This window comes from Tinamus guttatus, unplaced genomic scaffold, assembly GCF_059628265.1.
Source record: "Tinamus guttatus ecotype Peru unplaced genomic scaffold, ASM5962826v1 Tinamus_guttatus_pri_ptg000125l, whole genome shotgun sequence".
In the NCBI taxonomy this organism is placed as follows: domain Eukaryota; kingdom Metazoa; phylum Chordata; class Aves; order Tinamiformes; family Tinamidae; genus Tinamus; species Tinamus guttatus.
The window spans coordinates 7,325,763-7,348,099 of NW_028288659.1; the positions used below are offsets into that span (position 1 = coordinate 7,325,763).

The window sequence follows — 22,337 nt, forward strand, 5'->3', positions numbered from 1 at the left end:
GGATTAGTCAATTATAAAACACATTTTATTTAGATTTACTGTGAGCAAATAGCACCTACATATTTTATGGAATAAGATCTCTTGTTACAAATTTTAAAAAAGCAAAAGAGCCTGACTTGGTTATATATGCAGTCTGTAGATTTCTCAGCATTACCAACATCAGAAGAGTTGGCTGTATGTAAGAAACACCCACTGTGAGTACCAATGCACAATTAAGTCCCAGCTAACACCCCAAGAAGCGAGGAGAAACTTATTTCACTGGCAAAAGCATAAGACTTGCCTTAGCAGGTATTTTATGTCATTTCTGGGCAAAATTTAAGATGGCCTCAAACACACAGGAGTGCTAATTTTGCAAATACTGTGAAGTTAAGTAGTGCTCTGGCTCTGTACCTTCATTTTGGCTTGCTTACAACTACAGCTGGAGAGCATGAAACAGACCGTGCTAACTGGCACCAGTGACCTGTATTTTTAAGTTGTGCGTGCGGTTTTGTTAGTGCACATTTTTGGGTGAGAGTTGCAGCATCAGGAAATGAGAACACCCTGTTTGTTTTACTTGCTTGCCCTGGCTTTTCAGTCCTTCCTCCAACTTTGCTGTGTTTTGTTTACATCTCAAGTGACTGTACAATGGGAAACGGCTACAACATCAGCAAGAAAAAAAGTCACATGTATGAAAAAAAATCTCATTGGAGGCATTTTTGGTAGAAGTGGACAGTGAAGAAGAAAGTACCTCGCCACTTCAGGTTCCACATTCAGTTTTTTAGGCTGGGAAGAGCAAAAGCTACGGATCTGTTTAAGCACCACATTCCTGCCAAGCACATCGGTGCTGCCCTCCAGCCAACACGCAGCACTGGCTGCTGCTGTTTTCGCCCTGCTATTACTGAATCAGACTTGCATTTGATTCTCTTTCATTCCCTCCCCTCAAAGCTTTAACATCACATCAAATTGTGAGAATACCATAGGGACCACAAAACAGCAAGAAGGGGAAGATTTTATAGCCAGCAGCAGTAACCTGGTGTTTACGACGGGAGATGGAGGGAGAGGGGCTTTCATGGTAAAAAAGCCTGAAGTCCGTATGTCTCCATATGTCCCCAGGTGCCTCACATCAGAATAAGGTCCCTGCAGATCACACAAAGCCATTTTATCAGGCACAAGCAAGGCATTTTAACGCGAAAACATCCCTAAAGAAACAGGCTGATGGCATTTCCCTAAGACCTCCCCTTCCCCTCCACGAAAATGCCTTTTTTAGTTTTTCTTGAAGATAGTAGAATTCAGCAAGCGAACACAGGCACGTATTTAGGGCACACGTATTTAGGGCAGTTTTTGCCCACAGAATTTTGCAGTTAATGCAACTCTTGTTCTCCCCCCTCTCCCAAATCACCCACAGAAATTAAGGCTCATAAGAACCACGGGATGAAGTCCAAGCATTTATTTTTGTAATAATCATTAAATATTTTTTATCACAAAAAGTTTCAATAGTTCATTAAACTCTTCTTTTACTGACAAACTATTGTCTTCTGAGTTTCCTTACTCTGGTGTTCAAATGAAATATACCCCCGAAATTAATATGAAGAGGCACTGCCCTTTAAATATGCTGAAAAATCCATCTGAAGCCAGTAAGACAGCATTACAGTACTTAATGCAGACAGCAGAGGTGTACAGCTCAACTCCAACATTACAAAGAAAGCCCAAACATTTTAAAATGTTAGAGTAAGAGGAGCAATCTATCACTGAAAAATAAATAAGAATACACTTTAAAATTCTCACTTACATTCATATTGTACATAATTTTTCCTAAGCAACAATCTTCCAATAACTGATTTTTTCATGCAATGTTATTTACTTCAAGAAGTCATGCAATACAAGCAGGGTTGTACTTGAGCTAGCTGTTCTCGCACAGCTTTGTACAGCGGTCGGCGATAAATTCTGGCTGATTTATCAGTTAAAAAGCAGAGAGGGCAGGACAGAAGGAAATCATCCGGACTCCCACAGCACGTGGATAGCATCATCCAACCCAGTTAGACCGTTCCTGCTTAACGCAGGACGAGCAGGCAGGGTTGGAGAGCAGGGACGTCGCAGAGCCCGAATCCACGAAACGCTGCCGCGTGCAGCAGCGCAGCCCGGGGCCGCCGAGCGCCGGCACGAGGACAAAGAGCAAACGGGGACTTGTTTGCTCCGTTTCTGAGCAGTGCATGGAGAGCTCTGGAGCAGAAAGGTGCTACCCTCGGTAACACCAAGTTCTGGCCTGGCTGAGCACTACGATGAGGAACTGAAGGCAAACCAGGGGTACTTCCACCCCCAAATTTCAGCTCAGGCCTTAGCAAGTTACGCTAAATACTTTGTACAGTCCCACCAAGCGCTCCCCTGATAAAGCCCTACCAACTTCTTGCAAGTTTTAATCCCCCCAGCAGCCCAGCAGGGCTGTCACATGAACTTACTCCTTTCAAGTATGTTCATCTGCCTGATCACCCGCACACACCCCGGAGAGCTGCATGTCAGGTTTGAACTCCAACTGCAAGAAAACTACACACAAAAAATTGCAATAACCTTGGAGGACTTCAGACTGATTTCAAGCATACAGGAAAACTGCTTATGAAATTGTGCAGATTAAAGTACATTCTTTATCTTGCAAGCATGCTTTTAAAAATACGAAAGATATTGCCTATGAAATTCAATACAGATCTGTGCACACAAATACCGACAGGTTAAAAAATGCAAACAAAGAAGAAAACTTTTGGTCAGCAAAAGTTTGTTTACCTGACAGTCACTGTAGGAAGCAAGTTATGCCCTAAAAGGAAATGAAGAATAGCACGTGCTATTTTGTTAATTATAGGCTTTCGAAAATAGAGCCTTTAATAACTAGAATTTGAAAACGATTAATCAAATCATGTATTCTAAAATGGCCGGGGTGGAAAGCACCAGTTTAAAAAGAAAACCTCTGCTTCCTTTCGACACTGAGAAAGGAAAGCATCTTTGTTTAAAAATAACTATATAGCAGTTCCATAAAGTGCCTGTTGGAGGAAACACAACAAGTGTTTTCCTTGTGCAAAAAAGACAATTATCAGCTCAACTCTTTGGAACGTTATCAGGCTGCACAAAACTTGTGTTCCTGCATTTCCTATAATCAGAGAAATTCAATAAAGCCTCTAATCTGCACAGACAAAACTGTTTTGCTTGATGCAAAACATCTACCACTCCAATTCAGCTATGAGGGTTTGAGCAAGAAAAATCAGAGTGAGAAATTGCAGAATCCCAGTTTGCATCTTCTCAGGTGTTTTTTTCAACTCGTTTGTCCATTGTGCGTGTTCATTTTAAAATGTAAAAAAATTCCTGAAGGCTGTATGAAAAAACCATCTACCCCAGGGAATGGCAAAGCTGCATTGCATACCATTCTAAGACACCGTTTGAAAAACAAAAATTAAAGCAGCGTTTAGGATAATTGTCCTAACTAAAGCCTGACAGATTTCAGCCTCAGCTTCCAAACGCACAGTGCGAGACCTCTTGAAATGGCTTCATTCTCAGAGAGTAGGTACTTTAAAGAGTCTTGGAAACTAAAAAGAAAGGTGTCTAAAGGTCAACACGAGGAAGCGGAAGCATCCCAGCTTTCTAGCCACGCTTTCAGAATTAAGCTCACGTCCATCTAAAGCCGAGCAGAGACAGCAAAGGTGCAGAAGGGAACACAGCTCGAGCCTGCCTGTGCTGCCGGCACCGCAGCGCAGCGGGGATGCCCTCAAATCTGGGCCCACCCAGGCCGGGAACCAGCGACACCCTCGCCGGAGCAGCGCCCGCACCAGCGCTCTCCGTGCCACCGTGCCAGTAGCTGCATCTCTCTGCTTAAGACTAGCGCTGCCTTTGAGTCTCGTAATGCAGAGCTCTGTCTGAGCGGGGCCGGGAGGGAGCACATCCGTGTTTTTTGTAAGCCACAAGGCTTTTTGTAGGACGGAGTCTCCAACGAACAAGCGAGCAAGAACAAACGCGTAACACACGGCCGGCCTTCCCTCCCAGGCCGCTGCTGTTTTGGCAGTCTGGCATCTCTTCTGTTTGTAAGAAGAGCTCGTGGGAAAGGCAAAACCAGCTCTGAGAACAAGTATGAGGTGCATCTACGTCAAGATAATAGATTTAAGTGACTTAAGGAAAATACAGCCAGATTCAGGAAAAAAAGGAAAAATGCCTATGCGTATCTTTGCCCATTTTGGAGCAAATCAGCCAAGTGCTCATTTGATCTGAACTGTCTCTTGGAGGAAGGGAACTCTGAACGCGCCAGCGCACGGCTGGTCGGACCAGGCTGGCAGTTCGTGCTGCAGAGGAGTCCGTCGGGGGTAAAACGTGTAATCCAGCTCATAGTTCAAGAGGCAACTCAGCGATGCCATGTAGATGTCAGCAAATCTAGACAGGCGTCGTAGGAAGTAAGTTGGATTCTCATCGGTTCTGAATAAGCTTCCAAACTGTGCGTTGAAGAAATTCTTGTTCATTTCCCTGTCCCCCAAAAGAAAAAACAGAAGGAGAATGAAGGGAACAGATCTGTACACATCTCTACCAGAATCCAAAGCAGATTCTGAAGTACCAGAATCTGAAGTTCCTTTAATCAATTCATTATTTTATCTGTGAGTTATTCTCTTGCCATTGAACTCCACCTAAACACATCATTTAAGTTTTCTACATGTAGCCCAGTCTATTTATTGCAGTGAACAGAGAAGCTTCCCATTTCTCCCACTGAAAATAGTGGCAAGCTGCTTCCGACTTTGGAATCATGGTATCTCAGGCTTTCATTTCTAAAGACTGTGAAAAAAAGCTTCCTTCTCCATTTTAATCCAAATTATTATCCATTTGTCCCAGACATATAAGGCTAAAAACATGCAAAGATTTGTCTTAACATACACAAAAAGTTTACACACACCTTGGAATTAACTTTTTTTACTAGTCACTGCCAAGTATCATTCTCATTTTATTTGTTTCTACCTGCTCTCCATGGAGAAGGTTGGTGTTGGCACTGTTGCCATCTTTTCCAACAGTGGCCTTCAGACACTCTGTATTTAGGGAGTGCTCCCTCAATATTCTATGAGTTTTAGTCCTGCCACCTATTCTGTGAGAAACCCACTGCTAAACTCAGTCCCAGTTTTCTATTACTTGTAATAACAGGAAAAAGTCACAAAAAAAAGCAGGGGGTAAAGAAGTGATTTAAGTGATATTTCCTTCATGTAGAAATTAAGCTGTGTAATCAATGGTGACAGCTGAACAAAACAGAGGACGGGAGAACTGAACAGAGAAGGAGTATCATTAGGCCTGACGTTACCCTTTCATGCAGAAAATTAACATCTGCTCTGCAGAAAGAGAACAGGGAGAGGGGGATCATATGCACGAAGGATCAGAGGGACAAGAGCTGTGCAAGCCATAGGTAGAATATTGCTTTATATAATTAATTTTGCAAGGGTGGTAACTACTGAGGAATATAGATCAGGGACAGAGAGAAATTCTAAAGGAAGCTGTGAAAAACATGGGCGAAGACTTGGTTAACCACAATGCACATTGCAAATACTCGATCTCCCATTTCTTACCTCATATCCTTTCTTTCCTTCTTCCATTCTTCTAAAATCATTTGTGAATCAGGATCACGATGAACCTGGAACATAAAATGCAGATGACAAGTAACTAAGGATGCCCTGGCAAGTGAACTTTTCCATTAACAAACCTTCATCAACTGACAGGACAAGAACAACACTTCAAAAATCGTTATATGGGAGTTACCCAGATGTATTTTAAAAAAGCAAAGGCCATAATCAATCCAGGGTGATCATCATTTGTGTTTGTTTATCTACAGTCAAACTGGGGAGGCCTAAACAGGGCCAACGTCCAGGATTTGGAAACTTTGCTGTATCCCTTCTGCTACACAGAACCGATCACACACACGCAGGACAAACCTGCATGTGTTCCAGTAATCCAGTCAGGGTTTGTAGCCAGGTCATGGTTTGAATGTACCTCTCTGTGTTCATGATTTTAATCTCTGATCGCAGCTCGGGAATTATCGCACCAGTGCGCCAGCCGTGCTTCAGGGTCAAATCCTGTTTACCAAGAATTACAAAACACAAGTATTAGTCCTCAAAGACATAGGCAGAGTTTGAACACCCTTTATCCCACAGGGTATTAAACTGATTGCTTCTTATGTATGAGCAGAAATATTAAGCAGTGGGACGTGAACGGAGCCAACATGCAGTGGATTTGAGAATAAGCTCCAAATCCCCCACTTTGGGACCGAGAGAACAAAGAACATCCAAACCCTTGCAAGTGAGCCCTCACTCACTAGGTTTAAAAGAGAGAGCAGGAAGTCAGAAGTATCTGCAGGAAACCACACGTTGGGATGCCGCTCTTGCACCCTTACCCTGGGTCTGTCTAGATCAGGAGCTAGGGAAGCTTCTCCTCCCAGGAAAACTGAGGCAGCTGCTACCTGTGCTCTTCGCTCCGTCAGCCCAAGGAGGACAGAACTGCCACCCTCCTCCTCAGCTCTCAGTCAGCTGAAGCGCCCACACTTCTTTTTTTTTTTTTTTTTTTTTTTTTTAATTCCACTGCATATGCTTAATTACTTTCTTAGCAAGGGAAAGATGTTGACATTTTCCTCCGTTGAAACATGATACCACAGCTTGGAAAAGGCTGATGATCACTCGTGTAAAAGGAAAATCTTGCCAGGCTTTCACAGGCAGTCAATTACAAAAGACTTGAGCAGTGGCAACTTATTTCGAGGTAATAATTAACAGTACTTTTTTTTTTCTGTAAAGTAGTATGAAAAAACTTGGATAGCTGGGCTAAGAATTATAGTAAGATCTTGGGAAGAAAGTTTATCATTAGTGACAGGAAGATCACCTCCTGTCATTCAAAACAGAAGATGATTCAGCTCTTACTACAGCTGGTAGTAAGTGTCATCCATTTCTGCCACATCCTGTTTGTTAGGATATCCATGTTTGTGCTCCGTTACATCTGGCACAGCCAGTATCTGCTGGAACAAGAACTTGGGCTCGGTGTGTAAACAAGTTAAGCGCTACAAGTAAGGTGGAAAATATGGTCAGCCTTTAGTGGGATCAATTGCTTTAGCTGCGAGAAAAGCACGCTGGCTTAATGACCAACTCAAGCTCTGTCACACTCAGAAATCTCAAATGAGAGAGTATTATATTGAATGGGGGAGGGAGAGGGGAAAAAGAATAAAAATATTTTTATGTTATTTAATGAAAGGTAAACTACTTACTGCCAAGTCACTGTAAATGTGGTCCCCAAAGTACAGAACCTTAGAACCTCTCCAGCCAGTAAGCTTGAGAAACTCATACAAGTTACCCTGCAGAAAGAGCATTTTGCACACTGTAGTAGCATGTAACTGCCCATTCACAGACATGAAAAAGCAGTCAATACACATTTAAAAATATTTTAAGAATATCGCTCTTAATTTAAGTATTACTGAAATTGCCTTAGAACCTGTGATTTGTAACATGATTGTGTGTCAATGTGCACTTTAAGAGGCAAGTAAACCACACACGTACGTTACCAGCAATGAATCTGCACTATTATTTAATTGTGAAAATAATCCTCTTAAGTAATATCTCTACTCTTAAAACCTTTATGACAGCTAAAGAAGCTTTAGGTTTTAGGGAATAAGTATTAGATTTGTACTGAAATAAAAGCTTAGCGAAGTCATACCTGTTTGTAAATCTGGCCTTTCTGCAATTTGTGAATTTTGTCCCAAAGCAACACTCCTCTTTCATTTACCTTCCGAAAGGGTCTACAACAGAATTGAATAGAATTGTCACATACCTGTAGAAATCCTGTCACTTCTTAGGAGGAGACTGGAATTCTACTATCAAAACTATTCAACTTCTAAATGAAAAACATGCCCTATAACATGTGAACATTTTGTAGAAGCCTGAAAAAGCAAAGCTCCATCAGCTTCAGCCAGGTAAAAAAGCATTTCTATCCAGTATATTGATGGCACCTCTAACAGAGTTTGAGAACAACCGTGGAGAACTAAGACAGAAAGAACAGTGCTGATGGTCTGTTGTTAAGAAAGAAGAGAACATGACAAGAACAAAAGGATATTTTGCTCAGGACCTCATTTTATAGGCACAAAGCAGAAGGATTTTACACATCTGAGGAAGGGGAGAAAAAACAGCCATAAATTCTTTCTCAAAAATATAGGGTAATGAAAAAAAAAATCTCACCTCTATCCCACCTTATGCACCATATGTCATACATATGCATAAAGGTGTCTTTTCAAATGTCAAAGTAGAGCACACACATCATAAATGTGTTTAATTGAACTGAAGAGATAGTAGAAAGACTCCAGCCTAGTAGCCAGTCTATTCTTATATAACACTTATAACTAATCCAAAAGAGAAGTAGTAAATAATGTTTCCAGAAATGGGGACCGATTCTGAAAGGTACCAAAATTTCTCCAAGTAGGAAAGGAATTAACTTCACCAAAATTCAGGCTAACCATGTTAGAAGAGTTCTTTGGCAATAACTCAATCGAGTAGGCCTGTAATAGCTACTGCCCCTTCCTCAAAAAAGAAATGATAATATTTGGACTTCAAAACTGGGTGTGTCTGTGTTCTATCACAACCCTAAAAGGAATTTCATCAAATACAATTTAATTTTAGATTGCATCCAATTAAAGTATTTCATAACATGCTCTATAGCCTTGTATGGAATAAATTGCTTGAATCGTTCTTACTCAACACCCACCTTCGTTTATCATTGAAAAAGTTTGGCTTATCAGCTTGAACAATGACAACATCGAAGAGATCTCTCCAGTCCTTGCCTACTATGAACCTCATGCCTTTGTCCCTAAAAAGAATAGAGGGATATTAACCGTGGGGCATAACAGCAGGGCAGTATCTATACAATATAACGAATCACATCAATATCTCATCCTCCTCCTCCTCCTTTACAGTCTTTAGCTGAACAGCAACTGTTCACTCACACAAAGCTGCTGGGACTGTTTGTGATGAGAAACATCTTCTTGCCGTGATCAGCCAGCTTTGCCAACACTGCCCGAGTCTGTTCCGCATAGCAGATGTATTTCTCTGTGGGGGTTGGGAAAAGAGAATATTAACAGCAGCAGCAGCTATTCAAGAGAATATTTTCCTGTGTACAGTCAACAGTTCAGAGCACTAGCTTATAACTTTAAAAGCGCACCTTAAACACAAAGAAATACCTCTTTCAAGGTTTAAAATTTAGAATTTGCAATCTTATATAAAGAAGCCATAGAGATCACTATACTACTGTGCAGAAAACAAACAAAAAACACCAATAAAAAAGCTGAGAGGTGATCTCATCAGTACTTACCAATATCTGCTTCAATTGCTCTGTACATTATTCCCTTGATGTGGACATCTCGGATTGAATCCTGTAAAGAAAGCAACAGAGCAGGAAAGAAATTTTTTAAAAAGCCAAACAAACAATCAAAAACTTTTCAATTATATAAACCATGCCCACCACATAATTATAGCAGTTTGCTTTTATAACAATTACTTTCTCTGGATTACACCTCTGGATTTAAAGAAACATAATACGCTATTAATTATGTAGACGTCACGACTAGACAAAGAGCAAGCTTATCCCCCAGGAAAATAACTTCAGGCTTTGGGGAGTACAGAACTCCATAGCACAGGGAATGCCTTATGCAATGACTGCAAAAGAGCACAGAGGGGTGAAGTGGGGTGAAAGCCCTCAGCAAAAGCAGAGTCGTCACCGATTTCTCATGACCTTTGGAGCAAAACACCTTCTCTTCCTCTAGCAAAAGGGAAAAAAAAGTTTCCAGATTACGATCACTCCTAAATAACCTGACGCTTAAACAAGAAAGATTTATGAACAGATTAAAGAAGCTAAATGCTTAAGCAAAAGAACCACAGGACCTCTCATTTGGCAGCTCTGCTAAGCTGGCTCTGCACCAGGCTCCTTTGTTTAAGACAGTCGTGCTGCCATTTTGGCACTTAAATAGGTTCAAGTCCTATGAATTCTCACCAAATCCCACCATGGGGCTTCCAAAACAGAGGTAATGCTGAGCAATTAGAAACACAGAAGCTTCTACAGAACTTCAGCAGAAACCACAAAAGCTAAAAGCTAAAGCTTTGAGAAGCCTTCTGACACTACACAAGTAGGCATGGAAAGAGCATTCAAGAGTTTATTGAGGCCTGACCTATTTGGGAAAGGGAGAAATTCAACCTTCAAGAGTATCACATAGACATAAAAAACATACACGTTTAAGAGATGTTAATAAGACACTGTGAAATGTGTTTTGAACAGAAAGTAGTGCAGACAGATACACCATTAAGGTACCTGGGCATGACCTATCTGTACTTAAATAACCATGACAATTTTATCCCCTCTGTAGGCTACATCCTTAGGAATCAAGAGGACAAAAATCCTCTCGTCACTATCATTTAACTTTTGAGGGAAGGAAGTGAGGGAAGCAGATGGAAGAGATACCAGAAGCAAAAGACAGTAAATGATTATATATTAGTGAAAATACACAGGTAGCAGGAGAAATGTTCATATTAGAACTCCCCACAGCCCCCTATATTTCCTGCTAGTAAGAAAAGTAGACCTAAAAATATCAAACAAGAGATGCTCCATCAACATGACAGCCTCTTCACTTTCCTCCCATTCCCTTCAAGTCTACAAAAAGCACAGTATCCCAGAACACATCAACTTTAAAGCAAATTTCCAAAGTACTCTGCCTTTTTTTCAAGGCGTGCCATTATTTTGTTTATGTTCCTATGGTTCAACAGGAATAATTCTATACAAAAACTAATGCTCAGATATCTGACTGAAGCTGACACAGCAGGTGGAGGCTTCCTAAAGTGCTCGTAGAGAAGATTCACAAATGTTTACCCAAACTTCCAAGTTAATACCTTGACATCTTTGTACAGATGAACAGGTTCATAGTCTATGTTGTTTTTCAGAAAATGTTCGTTTACACATGAGAGTAGTGTCATCTCTGGCAAGGAGAAGATATCCATGAATTGCTTCATTGTGTTTCCCTGGGAGCTCTACAGAGGGACAGGAAAGAAAGGGGGAAAAAGAGAAAAAGCTCAGGATTACAATACCCTTCTGTTTATTTAGTGAACTTAAATGAATGTTTGTTTATTTAATATTCGAACTTCTGCTAGTTTGCAGATATTCTGCTTCTGCCAACACTATTTTCATTGGCTCTGGACTCTGTTTGAACTAAACAGGCTTTCAATACAATAATGCCAAAAATACTTACCTTTATTTTAATATTTATCATTAAGATTTTTTAAAGCATATTAATTCATAAACAATGTAAAATCTAGCATTCGGCTAAAAGTCAATAAAAAGCTTGGGAGACCTCTTCATTGGGTATTAAAATGGTCAAGATGAGGAGTATTTTTTGTTTGCTTTCTGAGTAAGTGAAATAATGACAAGGGCTGCAGAATATCTTGCCTCCTTGAACAAGAGATAAAAAAAAGTAAGATTTTACAAAGAAAAATGAAGCAGGAATGAAAGAAAAGATTTACAGTCTGACAAAGGTGTAGCTACAGTTAATTTTCACAAAAATAAGGCTGAGCTCACTGTACAGGAATAAACATAAACCAAGTGCTTGAAGAAGAGGGGGACTACATACACAGAGAACAACTAGACATCTTTCCTCAAGACTGTATACTGGTTAAGATCAAGGAAAGAATAGCTCCTTGGAGACCAAAGCACCCCATGACAATTGCCAGACACGTCCTGGACAACTTCAGCTGCTAGAGAGACCAGATTTGGGAATTCTCATTTTATTTCTTTAGAGTAAGAGCAAGGACATGCACAACAGAATGAAGGATCTCTCCCTGCATAGTAAAAAGGAATAAAAGGGAGAAGGATCAAACACTACCTAACACCATAAGTCAATCGCATACTGACAAAATATACCCGTTAGTAGGAGCAAGATTAAAATGTGAGTCAAAAAATAAAAATCAAGCCTTCTCTGCAGTTTTTTAAAGAGTAGTTTGTGTTTTTACCTTTCCATAAAAGTCACTCATTTGTTCCAAGGGGACGTGGGAACCATCATACATCGCAATGACTTCTTCATCTGGGACAACGCTGAGGCCTCTGGCAAGCAACATTAGCTTTAGTTCAAAAGTCATATCAAAATTTCCAAGTAATTATTGAACAGAAGCCTGACTGCATAACACTTGAATTTGTGCTTCTTAAAATACCAATAATATCTTAGAACACTTTGGTGTGTAAGTTAAGACAGTGCCTTTACTTACAAGACAACACTTTAACAAGCTGACGCACAGGGAACACATTCCGATTTTAAATTCTTTTTCCTTTCTTAAGGAAAAAAAAAAAAAAAAACTAATTAGTCTCCATTGAAACTCTGCCTCAAGGGTTTATAAGCAGTTAGAGCTTCCAGCTTCTTAACACAAAGTAATTCCCCACTCTGCCTTTGTTTCATAAAGCATAGATGATGTGATAGTGTTTAAACCAGATTATTCTGCAGCATGACCTTGAAAAGCTAAGGGGAAAAAAAAAAACGAAAACACACACGGCCTCTATGTAAACAAGAATTTCTTCTAAAACCTATCAACAGCTCAACTCCCCAAAATTTTAGATTATGTGAAGGATTGCTGACAAACACTTAAAATATAAAAGTTTAACAACTGATGGAGTACAAGGAGAGACATCATCTGTCCACAGATATTCTGTTATTAACTATTCTTATATTAGCTAATATGAGAATAATGTCTTTCGTTTCAGGACTTCTTTTTTAATCATTATTTACAGTATCAGGCATCTTGTACTGAAGCATCTAAAATACTGCAGACAGTAACCCTCATCAGAGGACCCAGAAGTAGGGTGGAGGGGGCGATGCTTTGCTTAAAAATTAAGAACATGAATGAAGAACAGATATCCAATTCCCTTTCCCAAGGCTGCTTGACATTTTTTGCAGTCCTTTCTTGCGTAAAGACGATGCATTTTAAAAGAGAAATGAATAAACCCAGTTCTTAAAGTGATAAGAGCTTATGCTCTCTTTGCAGCGCAAGGGCATAATACACAACCTTCCCCAGAACTGCTAGAATAGCAGAGTTGCTATTTTACTCTTTTTATCTCAGCGCTATATTGACTTGTACATAGCTCTGTGCTACTGTACATAGGACACCCCATCCACAAGTCTTGCAAACAAAATATCTCTATATATTAAAAAAAAATCAGCAACAACACACACAACTATTCAATGTCACCCACTTTGCAGCAGGAAACAAAGAGAAATGTTACCAAAACATTAAATGTATACCAAGAAATACAGACAGAATAGAGGAGGCCTGACTCATGTTCTAACCCGCAGACGGCTTGGCCAAGTGGAATTTGAATATTAACAGAGAAAACTCTTGTAGATGAGGAGTTGTTCAAGCACAAATCAGCAGAGGACAACAGACAATTGTGAAAGACAGAGAACAAGGAAGACTGTGTATACAAAGCTGAAGATGAGCTTTGCCAAAAGACCCAATGTCTTTTTTACAGTTCACAGTCCAGCTGTATCAACACAAACCTTATTTTATCCCATTCAAAGCATCGATAGATGTCGTTAGGCAAGTTTTTCTTGCTACTTTCAGTACAATCAACATACACAGCAGGTGCAAGGTTAAAACTGAGAACTAGAGATATGCTCCAACTAATGTAGCTAAGCTCAGTATTAGGTTCAGAGGGAAAGGGGATCTGCTTTAAGCCAGATGGAGAAAGTATACGAATGAAATGGTGGTTTCTCTCTCTTTCTCTCTCACGCTGCCAAGCACCAAGACGCCTGAGCAAGCAGCCTGTCCAGAATCACTTTGGGAGACATCAAGGACAAGCGGCAACAACTACCCAGCGAGTTTCAGCACCTCTTCCAAAGCCTTCTTGACTGCTTGCCACGTGCTGGCTTTGGATGGGCCTGCACCACGCGCTGACAGTGACTGGCACCTTTTGCCTCTTCACCTTGCCCCACTCTGCCAGTCCCAAGCCAACAGCACCGCTCACCTACTGCCCGTCCACGGGGCTGTGCTCCAGCTCCATTCCCACCAGTGCTGCACCTGCCATCTCCTCCCAAGGCATTCCTCCTGCTCCCCCTCCAGGGCTATCTGGACAAGCAGTGGGTAGATGTGCTCGTATCTTGATGCCCCAGGTGCTGCCTTCAGCTGCCAATCTTTTATTCCTTTTTCTATCATTTCTTCCTGTGCTTTCACACCTACACCTCTCCATTCACTCTTTACTCATACTATCATAGCATTTCCATTACAAACCTCTACTCATAAACACATCTCTGGTTACTTTGGTTAACCTTTATTCTAACAATTTGACATTTTTCCAATACGCCAGACTGACCTAGTTGCCTCTTAAGTTGCTCATCTCCAAAGATAGTTATGGGACTATACCATTCACCCTACACACCCAGGAACATCCTGATTTGAAAATTTGCTCAGTAAAGTGCTAGCACAGAGCCTGCTCCAGACTTACACTTTTAAAATAAAGACTATCCTGTAAGAGTTAATTTTTTTATATCCTCATAGACACGTTTTCATGGGCAATTACTTTGTATTCATTACTCTAGTTGGGAAGAGTCCTTTAGGGACTGAGGACGGGAGGTATCTGTGCAAGAACAGTAGTTACGCTAACGGGAGCCCTGTGACAATTGTTTACTTAGAAAACAAGAGCAGAGAAGTCATCAGGGTATTTTTAGATGTCTTCCAGCACAATTTAACATCCAGAAACAAAACAAGTCAGCACTATGTGACCTCCAGCTTGCCATCTTCGCCAGCTCTGGCCTGGGGCACCAGCTCTCCTGTATCTGTCACTAGATGTGTGAGTGTGCAGGTACACAGCAGTGCAAAGACACCCCTTCCAGTAAGACCGCAATGTTCACTCCTGTCTATGCTTCTCAGTCTGGTTTCTAATGCAAACCTAAAATGTACAGTAATAAAAGCAACTAGGAGACAAAAAAAAAAAAGACTGTGTAAGGGTGTACGTTTGCATTATAAATAGGCAATAATTTTACCTACCTGTAGACTGTTCCCAGCTGAATATAATGAAAAGCATCAATTTTCATTAATAAAGCCTGGGAGGAGAGAGGGAAGAAGAAAAAAAAAAAGACAGCTTTCATGTCAGCTATTTGACATTAAATAATTCAAAAACATATGTTTCTGGATCCAGATTGGCTGATCATCTTTAACTCCACTTCTTTCACAGCTTTCACAGTTATTTTATTAATAGCTTTTATCCAGGGCTTACTAATCACTAAGAAAATGCACTGTCCAATGATCTGAGATTAGCCATGAAGAAATATCCTTTTCTAATAACAGTGGCCTGCTTAGATTTATTCTTTTGCACTCTAAAGTTGCATTATTCGTGGGGGGAGGAAAAAGACAACTTATTTCTTTGGCTAAGTTTTCAGCACTACAGAACTCATCACAAAGTTATTTATACATACCCGGTGTACATCATAATGAAGTCCTCTTATTGCAAAACTGGGATCATAATCATATTTTCTTATTTCTGCAGGATACTAAGGAAAAAAAAGGCAATGGTCTTAGTCTAAAATCTTAACATACAAGCAAATCAAGAATTTGATTCTGAAGGACTTGAAAGGCTTGAGTTTTAGAATTAGAGAAAACAGCTGTTTCTCCCAGCTTCTCAGCATTCTTCCTCACTACTCATTCCAGAAAACACAGAAGCTGCTACTAAATTTGATTGAAGAACTGCATCAAAAGCCTAAAACTGAGGGGAAGATGTGTAGACTGGACCGGTGTCTTGAAGCAGGAAAGGGACACAACAAAAAAAATATAAAGGAAGGCCACAGCACGTGATCAATTAAAGACTACGCTGTACCACATATGCCTAATAAGGCCATATTAAGTATGAACACGGAAATTTAGTTGACTCCTCCAAATTTCTGCAGGCTTGGCATTCTCACTTTATTTTGATTGAAGGCTACCTTCTTGAATGCAGGCCAATACGTGCAAGAAAAGAAGACTCTCTTGGCTCATAAACCAAACAAAATAATGATGAAATTTGCACTCTGTTTACCCTCCCCTGTTCTTAGTAGGAATGCATGTACCTGGTCTGAAACAGCAGCCCAGATAAGGCAGCAAAAGGCTCATACATAAGAAAAGGGCAATCTCGAGTTCAAAAGAACTTGGATTGAATAGTTGCTGCCACCTCTGAGACTATCATTAAATTATGTTTATTATCTTAGAGACTTCAAAATTCCTTGCTTCCTACACTGCATTTTGCAATCCAGATGAATCGGATTACACTGCCATGACCAAAATCGGTCACCTTCAGACTGACTCTAACAGTCATAACAGGCTATCGATACCATCTAAAGACATTTCCTAATGCTAAAGGCAAGAAAAACATGAATATCATAAGCAGTTAGAGAGGCTAGCTTCAATGAAAAATACAGCCTCTGTATCAGTTCCAGTAGGAAATGACCATCTCATGCTGTCTCAAAAAGTAACCATAGTTTCGTTCACTAGCAAACAAGAGATTCTAATTGAGACAAAAATTTTGAGGGGTATTATTGCCTGCATTCATTCAAATAGTAAAGACTGAGCACTGTTTTAATGGTTATCTCCAATACTCAAACTTGACTGTTTCTGTTACCATAATGTCTGATTTTACAAGAACCAAATAGTATTAATAAAGTTTATTTACATGTTCTATGAAAATTGCTACCCAGATATGACAAAATTTCAGGGTGGGGTCTAGTGGTGTGTGCTTGCAGAGTCCATGAGGTTTTGTTTGCTGCTCCAGAGATATTTATAGATGTTTATATATAGCTCAACCTTTGGATTGAAACATGAAAGTAGAATAGCACCACTCATTCACATGTAGGTTGTACAGAAGTAATTTAACTAGATAAACTAACCTACAGATTTTTGCCTTTTAACTTTCTACAATTCCTATGGTGCATCAACCTCCACATTTTCTTCAGTCTCTCTCTCTGTAATACCTTCAGTTTTCTTCACATCCCATCTCCCTCCCTGCTTCCTGCCACGCAGTAACCTCCCATATCCCTAAACCATGCAGTAACCAGTTCCAAGCTATTTGGACGTCAACCGGTCACCGATGCAAACACGCAGCTCGGCCAGGCAGCAGATCAGTGCTCCCCTTTAGAGGCCTGTGGAGCTAAACCATCACTTAGGGGTTTGTACCCAACCACGAAGGCAGCATCCTTCCAACCTCTGCCCCTCTAGGTACCTTAGCTGAAATGCCCAAATCATACAGAGCACCTGACAAGCACACAGCACAATCAAATGTCTCTCTTCCCCTTAAGAAGTCAGGCTAAAAAGATTCCATGTGGAAATTAATCATTGCACTCTCAGGAATAGATAAGACACGGTACCATCAACCTTGAAGCTTCCTGTATTAGGGTGACCGCAATAACAGGCAGTCAGGTTAAAGAAATACTATTGGTTAACAAATGCCAAACCGGTCTGCCCAAAACTGTAGCTTGAATTAACCACGTTGCTGTTGGGAGGGCAGGGACTAAGGCATGAAGAGATGAGCTAAGCCTCTGCCAGGTAGAAATTATTCATTATACGCCTTATTCATAAAGACCTATTGCTATTCATTTGTTTCACTCACCCGGTGCTCGTTAACAAGAAGATCTCGTGCAGCACTGAAGATCAGCGTGTGTAGATGTTTAGAATAAAAGACCAAGGTGTAGTCGTAATCAAAGCCGTAAATTTCAATGTCCGACAGGCTCATTTCATTGTTTGAAAAAATTGCATCAGGATTCAGCATGTTACCCATAATTGAAGGAACTAACTCTGGGAACAGGAAAGAAAATGAAAAAAGTGTTATGCCAGCCTGATAGTTTAAGTAAATAAAGAAAAAAACATTAGCCACTTCTAAACACAGACAAATATTGATGGGAGACTATCAGACTGATTCACACTAACCACACCAGCTAACCTTTAACAATCTGATGCTACTGAAAGTGCTGTCCCTTGTTTAACTTGGTGACCCACAGCTTTTATCTAAAGCACACTTCTGTTTGAAAAGTTAGAGGGTGGGCATTTCAGAATCATGCTCAGCAAAGAGCCCCAGATCAAATACATGCATTTTTGCCATCTCCATTAATACTTTTTTATTTTATGCCTTCATTTTGACAATGAATTTTCTCCTCTCGTTATTTAGGCCAGCTTCTGTGTCAGAAGCAGAACTGATAGAAGGGAGCTTTTGGTTTTAATTTCCTTTGCTCAATCACTTCAAAGTTATCATGTTATTCAGTTTCAACTCAAGTAAGATTTAAGTGATTATTCTATTTTTCAAAAAACCTACATGCATGCTACTATGCTGCCTATCAGCCACCCCCCCAAAAAAAAGAACTAAAAATATTCTGGAAATTGAAAATATTCCACTTACTGCCTACACATGTACCTAATGTGACTAAATTACTTCCAAGTATATTTCTCCTGGCATTTCTGCTTGAAATGATTATCAAGAAATTAAGAATAATCACATATAACCACAATTTATTAAATAATTTTAAGACCAAAGTAACATTGTTTAGATAACTTGCAAGAGTGGTATCAGAGAGCCAACGGTTACTTCCCTGGAATCATAAAACATGAGGAAGTGCTCCTTTCCTTCCTTCCCATATACTATCTTTCTCTGATTTAGTTACGTTCTTCCAAGCAAGCCTTCTTTGGGAGTGAGAAAAAGAAGAGTTTTCATCTTAAATCTGCAGTTGGAAGGGAAAAATCTGAAGAGAATATGCTTTGCTTTGTTACCTTCTACAAATAAGCTTAGAAGGAAGCGATCAGGTGCATCTGAACACCGTTGGCTCTAAGGACAAACAGACTGCATGCTCCACCATGGGAAGAAACAAGCTCAACAGGCAGGAAGGTCTGAGTACTCGAGATTTGCTAAAAAGATAATTTTCCACATTCTGGCCTATTCATAGAAAGGGAAAGAACATTTCTTCTGTAAAAGCAGTATCTTAATTCCATTGCTGCAGTGTTGACAATGAGATACAATACTAAGACACTTGCAGAGAAAGTTGATTTCAGAAAGAGAGCTGATGTCTCTGAAAGAGATCCCAGATACCTATTACACTGAATGTAATATGAAAAGTTATATCAAACGACTATTTCAGAGGATTTAATAAAATAAGCTCAGTCGAACCAAAAGCTTCTACTTTTGTCAGGCACTGATTATGGCAAAACAATAGACCAACATTCTGTTCACTTGGGTATCATCATGAAAAACATTAAAATGCAATCTGATGCACCACTACTGTGGAAAAGTTTCTTATTCTATAAAAAAAGGCCATTAAGAATTTAATTGAATACAAGAAGTCTTAACATTAGTTTTTATGAACTACCAAAGTCATGTCACAACATTCATTTTAAATTGCATTTTAAGCATTTTTTCCAGTGTCAGTTGTGCAGCCTGTTGAATCAACAACTATTTTAGAAATCAAGACATCTCATATAAATACAATGACTTAATAGCTGCCTGCAAACAGGGACAGTATAAGCAAATTGTAGCTATTAAACATTTTGGCTGGCGGACAGCATTCCAAGTGCTATAATCCTTGGGTCAAAATCAGGACACATTTGTCATCTTAACACTGTAACAAAATGAAAGGTCGGATTGTCAAACCCGCTCTGGTAGTTAGGTGGTAACAGACAAAAATACTCTGAGTTATGTTAGAAACACTCTTTTTTCTCTAACCCACACCCACTCACAGCCTTGATTCCTCTTGCTATTACTACTCTGTGCTCTAGCCTCTGTCTGAAGTACTATTTGAGCAGGGTTTGGAAAAAGTTACTCCCCAAAACAGGAAAGGAAACAAAAACTGAAAATAAAAGGTATCCCTTCTCCTCTTCCTTTTACTTTATCTCACCCTCCAAAGCCTCAGAGAACTCTTTGGCAGTCTTTGACATGGTGACAGTTTTATCTATTTTATTTATTTCTGAAATGCCCTTGCCATTTCATTCTTGCAAACGACCAGCTCAGCAAAGCCCCGGTTCATGCCCAAGCCCCTTCAGACACGGCATGATAAGGACATGATATAATGTATGTTTTTAGAAGACGCTCAGACACGCGAGATGAACATATTCCCCAAGATGTCACGGGACACACGACGCTTCCTTGGAGAAGCCGCTCTTGGGGCTCTCCAAGGAGGGCAAGTATTCCCACAATTTGCCCAATCCCATTTTTGGGTGGCAATTTCCATGGCCTTCGGGTGACAACCAGCTGGCCCCTGCTTCCCGCCTCGGTGTCCCTAGGACGCGCTACTCCGGACAGCTCTTTGGGCGCGAGCGCTGCCTGACCCCAAACTTCCCGCCGTGCCGGGCTGCAGGACGGGGCCTCCCCATCACTGCTGCACCTCGGGGAGCCCGTCCCAGCCCTGGTCCGTCCTGCCGCTCGTGGCCTGGCGCACGGCGGGCCACAGAGCACCCGCCACGCTGCCGCGCTCCGGGCAGCGCCGGGGCAAGGGGCACTGCCGGCCACCGCCGGCCACGGCCCGCAGGGAGGCGAAGCGGCCGCGCGGGGCCCTCTGTCCCCGGCGCCGCGCTCACCTTTGCTCGCCCTCTTGGCCTCGCGGTAGCGCGACCACAGGTAGCTCTTCATGTCGGGCGGCGGCGGCTGCCGCCGCTGCTGCGGCGCCGCGCTGCAGAAGGCGGCGGCGCCCGCCCGCGCCCGCCGCGCCGCCGCCCGCGCCGCCGTTGCCGCCGCCGCTGCCATGCTGCGCTGCGCCCGCTCCCGCCGCCGCCGCCGCCTGAAGTCACTTCCTCGCGCTCCGCCCCGCCGGGGCGGGACGGGGACGGGGCGGCCACGGCGCTCCCGGGCAGGGCCGCGGCGGAGGGCGCCGGGCGGCAGGTGCTGGCGGCGCCCCCGGCCCTGAGCGCGGCTCGCGGTGCCGCGGAGCAGGGGGAGCCGCTGTCGCCGCCGGCCTCCATCGGGCTCGTTCCCCCTTTGGACCCCCTGAGGGGATGGGGGCTCATCCGAAAGCGGCTTCCTGAGGAAGAGCCCTGTGTTACTTCAGCGACCGCGGGTGGAGGCCACCTTGTCCAGCCTGTCCCCTGCAGAATGCCAGTCCCAGGAAGCAACTTGCCATCCAGCCATCACCCTGGGCTCTGTTTTATCACCAGCTGCCTCAGGTGCATCAGAGCAGAGGGAGCTGAACACCCACATCACACTTCCACCCTGGCCCAGTGCTGCCGGGAGCCAGCAGGGAGTCCTTCCTCATGGACACCAGCCCCAGCAGAAACACAGTTCCACAAGCTGTGTTAGGAGCCCAAGAAGTGCCTCAGACCCCTGCCTCTGCCGATCAGGGACCAAACTAAGTTCACCCTACAAGCTCAATGTGAAATATCATTGCAGAGTATAAATAATGCCCTTAAAACCACAGCAGTCGAAGTGCTGTTTTGAGGCCCCCCTGTCCCTGTGAAGGCCCTCAACAGAAGCAGCAGCCTTCTGAGAAGTCAGTAAGCATAAGCAAGTATGGTAAAAAGGATGCTAGACAATATGCAAACAAAAACCAAGACCAGACCCACTTTCTCCATGGAGAGATTACAGCTTCGTAGGCAGAATTCTACAGCACTCAGAACCTTCACAAAAATAAAAAGCAAAATACTCATTTCCATTACAGAAACATAACTTGTTCTATACTAGAGACTTGTTCTTGTACTAGGGAGTTCCTCCACATGCCAGGTTGTCACTTATGTTTGAAAGTTACTCAGCGATTCTTCCCTTATATATCTCGAACCTTCAGTAGTCCTATGCAAATCTAAAGGGGATCAGACAAAAATATTACTCTGAGTATTCTCGTTTTTATGACGAATACCCACCTTTTATAGGAAAAAACATAAACACAAGAAACTAAAAGAAAAACATCTTGTCAGTGGATAACTGCATGCTCTATCCTTCCCATTTCAGTCTAGTTTCTGATGGACATTGAAATTGTGATTGCTGAAAATTTGATACCCTATGGACTTACCAGACTCTGAATTACTGCGAACAGCAACAACTTCCACAGCACCTGACCCCCACTCCTATGTTATTGCAGTATACAATTCTGGTTTGTTTTACAGATCTATGCAGATAAATTGTGGGAGCAAAGGGAAATTAAGATGGTTGACATTTACAGAAAAGACACAAGGCAAGAGGAAAGAAGGCTTCACAGAATTTCAAGTAACAGTCACGTGCTTTCTCTGACCATCCCAGTGAGAGAAAGCTATTCCAAAAGTATCTTGCTACAAATCTGAGGCAGAAAAAAATTGAGACTCCCTTGTACCTTTTACTATCAAGGTTTTCAATGTAAAACAATGTGTGTGTGTGTGTGTGTGTGTGTGTGT

At 41.7% G+C, this 22,337-nt stretch overlaps 1 protein-coding gene across 2 annotated transcripts; it reads right to left on the minus strand.

Moving 5' to 3' along the window:
- Positions 1-4,164: 4,164 nt before the first annotated feature.
- NT5DC3 (5'-nucleotidase domain containing 3) lies at positions 4,165-20,724 on the minus strand. Of its 2 annotated transcripts, none has more exons than XM_088521588.1 (14): positions 20,559-20,724; positions 17,611-17,795; positions 15,452-15,526; positions 15,024-15,079; positions 12,003-12,093; positions 10,890-11,027; positions 9,322-9,412; positions 8,957-9,059; positions 8,719-8,820; positions 7,678-7,759; positions 7,232-7,318; positions 5,916-6,056; positions 5,553-5,617; positions 4,165-4,473 (listed from the first exon to the last, which is right to left on the minus strand). In XM_088521588.1, the coding sequence occupies exons 1-14, from the start codon at positions 20,722-20,724 to the stop codon at positions 4,212-4,214; spliced, it is 1,644 nt and encodes a 547-aa protein (XP_088377714.1). In that variant the 3' UTR covers positions 4,165-4,211. The 2 variants fall into 2 exon arrangements, with proteins under 2 accessions (XP_088377714.1, XP_088377713.1); XM_088521587.1 differs by having other exon boundaries at positions 4,167-4,473; positions 9,322-9,382.
- Between the last annotated feature and the right edge of the window lie 1,613 nt (positions 20,725-22,337).

Bases quoted from the DNA above. Each gene is read 5' to 3' on its own strand.
- NT5DC3 (XM_088521588.1), bottom strand. From the start codon at position 20,724: ATGGCAGCGGCGGCGGCAACGGCGGCGCGGGCGGCGGCGCGGCGGGCG. The intron at 11,028-12,002 runs GTAAAAACACAA...GTCCCTCTGTAG, and splicing joins TGAGTGACTTTTATGGAAAG to AGCTCCCAGGGAAACACAAT. The intron at 7,760-8,718 runs GTGGGTGTTGAG...ATTCTGTTGTAG, and splicing joins TTTTTCAATGATAAACGAAG to ACCCTTTCGGAAGGTAAATG.